Below are 5,185 nucleotides of genomic sequence, written 5' to 3' on the forward strand. Positions count from 1 at the left end.
AGATTTTACCTTGAGAACACCAAATGCATAAAATAGCCATCACAGCGCCGAGATTTCATACAGGCCCTGCGTGGAAACCATATAAGTAAGCGTAAAGTCTTTAAGTAAAAGAAAAGTATGAAACGGAGTTTGGCTGATTGTGGCCGGGATCCAAACAGGACCACCCGGTTCTCCCGCCCGTGCTTTGAACCGGATCGTGATAAATCCGATACGGTTTTAATCGGCGGGCGGCGTCTTTCCCCACTTATCGATGTCATCAGTTGACCGTCGATGTCGGTTTTCTATATAAGCAAGCGGAGCACAGGAGCTCTTCGTTTCTTCGTCTTCGGTTCCCCGAAGAAGAAGAAGAGCGAAAGGAAACAGGAAGTTGCAAAAGAAGAAATAGTAGTAGAAGAAGAAGATCTCCCAATTTCTGGTCAGTGTTTTATAAGTTCTCGATTTTCGGTTCTCGCTTGTTCGGTTGTGTTCTGCATCCAATTTCCTGATTTTCTATGGAAGCTTCGTTTTTTTCTTTTTGCATTATTTTTGTTTGCGTTTTTTATTTTTCATTTTAGGCTTTCTCTCCTTTCTGTGTTGGTTTTTTTTTTTTTAAAAGGCAAGCTGGGGTTAGGCAGACCCCTACCAGTTACACTATACCATTGGGTTTTGAAGCTGCAACGTCCCAACACAAGGTGACGTGCACTAGCTGTTCCTACCAGACAAGCGGAGCCCCTGGGTCTGTGTTGGGGTTTATACTTGGGTGGTTTCTGTGCTGATTTTTAGTGAGTTTTCTGTTTTTTTTTCTGCCCTTCTTTTTGGTTTTTGTATTTTGTATGGTTGCAGACTTGGAGTATTCGCCGAACCCTGTTTTTGCTCTCTTGAGGCGAGAAATCTAGTCACAAAAATCGGCCATTTTTTTTGAAAGCTCGCGATTTTATCGCGAGATTTTATGACACCCTATAATCCTCAGGGAAACGTGATATCTCCAAAAGATATTTTAAAAATATCGTGTTTTATCCTGATATCATCGCGTTATTAACGTATATTTATTTTTTTTATGTTTCTCTTATACTTTTAATGTTTCTCTTATACTTTTTATATTTTTTTGTATTTTAAAATATAAATATACCGATATTTTCCTGTGGTTTTACGGAGAAAAAAAATTCCTTAATTAGTCGCAGCATTTTCCCTTGCAGAGAAAATCCGACTCTTCTATTATTATTATTATTATTATTAGGAGGGTGTTTTTCCAATTGCCCACAAAACTGACACCTGACATAATTTTCACACTTTTCAAAAGAACCCAACCTTTCGCCACCTTTAGAATTTCATGTGTAAATATTGCTCTCAAATTCGGATAGCACATGGGTGGCCAAGTAATTAAGGCAAGGTGGTTGTGGGGCCTGACTCAGGGTTTTTCTCATCTTTGGTGAGGGTTCCTCGTCATTTAAAAAAAAAAGTTTTTTTTTTTTTGGAGAGTTTGGTTTTTTTTTCACGAAAAAACAGTTTGAGTAAGGGATCTGGTCGCACTGGTCAAAGACTGCCAGCCAACCTACGGTAACTTCTCCGGCAGCATAAAACGGTGGTGCAACCCTCGCCCCCGAAGAGCCGCCTTGCTTTTGGCTATAATGCGAGATAGTGACGATCGTGGGATTGGAGCCTCTACTGCCTGTCTATGGGACTAGGTCACCAAACCCCATGGGACAAGACATTTGAAACATGAGAAATCTTTGGTGGATGTATTTATTAGGACTAAAACTTTGTGGCTGTTTTGAAATGATCAGTACTAATAGTTGTTTTGTTATAATTATTGTTGTTGTCACTGTGTACTTTTTATAATCTTTGAATAGATGATGTTAGATGCTTATGGAATCAATCAGGAGAAAATTTTTCATAATTATTGTTATAATTTTTGTTTTTAAATTATTTAAATGTGTGTGTTAGACTTGCTATTTGATTACTTGTGCTTGCGACGTTATATATCTGAGGTTTTGATGCTCATTCTTAAGCGCAAATTAATGTCTCTTTAATTGTGAAACAATTGTGTGGTTCAACTTCCACTTTGGCTCTTATCCACAGCTTGCCTATCCAAAAATTAAGTCTTGATTGGAGTTGAGTTGAGGTAGCTTGATATGGTTAGGTCGCACTATCATAACTGAGTAGTCTCAGGTTCGAACCCTATGGGAGATAAGACTCTTATCCGCATCCCTATGTGCCCACAACACTTCCGTATGGAGAAAGATGGGTAGGGAAAAAATACATGATCCAAGCATCTTTATATAAGTAGTCTTATGCTTTGACTTTGTGGAAACTTCTGTTGGAAACACTTAAATTTTTAGTTTATGTTTCGTTACATGTCAATTGCAATTGCTTAAAAATGACGTGTGATCTTTGATGTTTCGCCCGAGTAATTCGCGGAGCCAGCATGCTTATATTGTTCTGCCTCTGTTCTAAGTTAACTTTATCTGATTGACAACTTTGTGTTAATGTGGCATTTGATTTTTAGTATCCTTATCAATGAACTAGATGGCCATTTTATTTGCAGTGACTAATATCATAGCCATCAGAATCATCCTCTTTTGGCTGCCTACGGATCTAAAGTCTCGCTAGAATATAAATTGCAATCATTGGCTTGCAGGGATTTCTTTTCCCAAGTGATCATTCTAAGTTGCCCATACCTGATCTATCTCTCTTCCAATTAGCATGGATTCAGATAATCTTTTCAGATATGATGTGCCTGTTTGTGGCATAAGACATGCATTTAGCTCTCCCATCTCCTGCCCTCTCTCAAACTGGGCGTTTGGGTCCCTGAAACTCAACTTTGGGAACTCACCTGACTCAACTCTCTCAGCTCCATTTGATGGTTTGAGCAACAGCCAAGAGCAGTACAGCTCTACTGAAAACTTCTCAGTCATTAGCCCTTCCTATAATTCATCATTAGAGATAGACAGCTTTCAGAGGCCACCAACAAGCGTTCAAGAGACGTTACAGGGTCATTTTGGAGGAAATTTTCTTTCACGTGCCGCTGATGTAGGTTGCAGCTCGGGCATGAGGCATAAGCTGCAGGAACTAGAGACCATTCTGATGGGTCCTGATGCGGATGAAGCGGGCAATCAGAGTGATGCTCATGAAGAATACAAGGTGCCTGAGATCTCAAAGCGAACAAGGGAATCCTGGAGTGAGGAATTTACATGTGGCTCTGGAAAGACTTCTCCACGGGAATACACCAGCAATAAGTACAGGAGAACAGATCAAGTGGTACATTTAGACAAGCAGCTAAATGTGTTGCAAAATCCGAATTTCCAGGAATCCCCGCAAAGGGATGTGAGGCAATTGCTGGTCCAGTGTGCAGAGGCACTGTGTCAAAACAGCAACCATGATTTTGACAAGCTGATAGCAGAGGTGAGGAATGTCATCTCTATCAATGGGGAACCAATCCAGCGCTTGGGTGCTTACATGGTAGAAGGTTTGGTAGCTCGCAAGGAGGCATCGGGATCGAACATTTACCGGACATTAAGATGTAAAGAGCCAGAGAGGAAAGAGCTATTCTCTTACATGCATAGCTTGTATGAGATATGCCCATACTTCAAGTTTGGATACATGGCAGCCAATGGTGCCATAGCTGAAGCATTCAGGAACGAGCATCGGGTTCATATAATCGACTTCCAGATTTCACAGGGAACTCAATGGATCACTCTTTTACAGGCATTAGCTTCGAGACCAAGCGGACCACCACATGTGAGAATCACGGGAATTGATGACCTGGTATCAAAGTATGTGCGTGGTGAAGGCCTGGAAGCTGTGGAAAGGAAGTTGGCAGCTATTTCGGAGAAGTACAAGATACCAGTAGTCTTCCATGCAGTATCTGAATTCGGGCCGGACGTCAAGCCAGAAATGCTCAATATCCAACCAGGAGAAGCGCTCGCCGTCAACTTCGCTTTCCAGCTCCACCATACGCCCGATGAGAGTGTTGACGTGAACAACCCTCGCGATAGCCTCTTGAGAATGGTCAGGGCTTTGTCGCCCAAGGTGGTGACTCTCGTCGAGCAAGAATCAAACTCCAACACTGCTCCATTCTTTACAAGGTTCATGGAGACTCTGGATTATTATTCAGCCATGTTCGAGTCGATCCACCTCACGTTGCCAAGGGACGGCAAGGACAGGATCGACGTCGAGCAGCACTGCTTGGCCCGAGACATCGTCAACATTGTAGCTTGCGAAGGTAAGGAGAGGGTGGAGAGGCACGAGGTGTTGGGGAAGTGGAGGTCGAGGCTGACCATGGCGGGCTTTAAGCCATGCCCACTGAGCCCCTTTGTGAATTCTGTGATAAGGTTCCTGCTGAGGTCCTACTCACAGCATTACACCCTTACAGAGAAAGATGAGGCGCTTCTTCTTGGCTGGAAAGACAGAAATTTGGTATCAGCATCAGCTTGGTGTTGAAGAGACGATGTATTGTAAGCCAATTTAAGTTTCACAAATTTGTGTACCTTCTGTTTTATTCTGTGTTCCGAAAGAGGGTTTCTAACCTCAGAATTTTAAATGATGTACGTTGTAATGGATCTTAGTCTGGTATTTAAAGCCAAGCTCAAGTCTTGAGCATTTAGTTGTATGTTGTGTGTGTGGGAGTATTAGCAAACTTTAAACTGGAATACAAAATACATACTTATAGGTAGACACCATGGTCGATGCAACGTGCGAGTGCCCATGATGAGCCTATCAATGCCCACGATGAGCCTATCTAAGCCTTTAAGTTGATGGTGAGCAGAACCATGAATCCACAATTATAGGCTATAGGCTACTGGTTTCTAGTAATCATACAACCAAGCTCTCTATTTATAATAGAAGATAGGGGTGGTTACAAAATGTAAACTTTTCACATTCACGTAACCTCCACCCTGCTAACTCTCCACTAACAACTCACTAATCCTCTCATTAGTGTCAAACCGGGTCACATTATGGGTTAGACCCAAACCCAAATGTCCAACATTCTCTCACTTGACCCATTGACACTAAAAGGGTATTAAATCAAGGTTTATATCGTTATCTCGACTTAATTTTTTATGTGGGTTCACATGTTGTCCTGTATCACAAGAATGAATCATATGAATCATGGAGATAATCATCTCTTTATGAAATATCATACTTTTATATACTACACTACAACTCATTTTCAATGCTTTAGCATCTTAAGATTACCTTTATGAAT

At 41.5% G+C, this 5,185-nt stretch overlaps 1 protein-coding gene across 1 annotated transcript; it reads left to right on the plus strand.

Moving 5' to 3' along the window:
* The first annotated feature begins 331 nt into the window (after nucleotides 1-331).
* Nucleotides 332-4,588, plus strand: LOC149830825 (scarecrow-like protein 21). Its single transcript, XM_090013511.1, has 2 exons — nucleotides 332-415; nucleotides 2,618-4,588. The coding sequence occupies exon 2, from the start codon at nucleotides 2,683-2,685 to the stop codon at nucleotides 4,417-4,419; it is 1,737 nt and encodes a 578-aa protein (XP_089869637.1). The 5' UTR covers nucleotides 332-415; nucleotides 2,618-2,682; the 3' UTR covers nucleotides 4,420-4,588.
* Nucleotides 4,589-5,185: the final 597 nt, after the last annotated feature.

This window comes from Nuphar pumila, chromosome 7 (assembly GCF_984573655.1).
Source record: "Nuphar pumila chromosome 7, dmNupPumi1.hap1.1, whole genome shotgun sequence".
Classification (NCBI taxonomy): domain Eukaryota; kingdom Viridiplantae; phylum Streptophyta; class Magnoliopsida; order Nymphaeales; family Nymphaeaceae; genus Nuphar; species Nuphar pumila.

Bases quoted from the DNA above. Each gene is read 5' to 3' on its own strand.
- LOC149830825 (XM_090013511.1), top strand. From the start codon at position 2,683: ATGGATTCAGATAATCTTTTCAGATATGATGTGCCTGTTTGTGGCATA.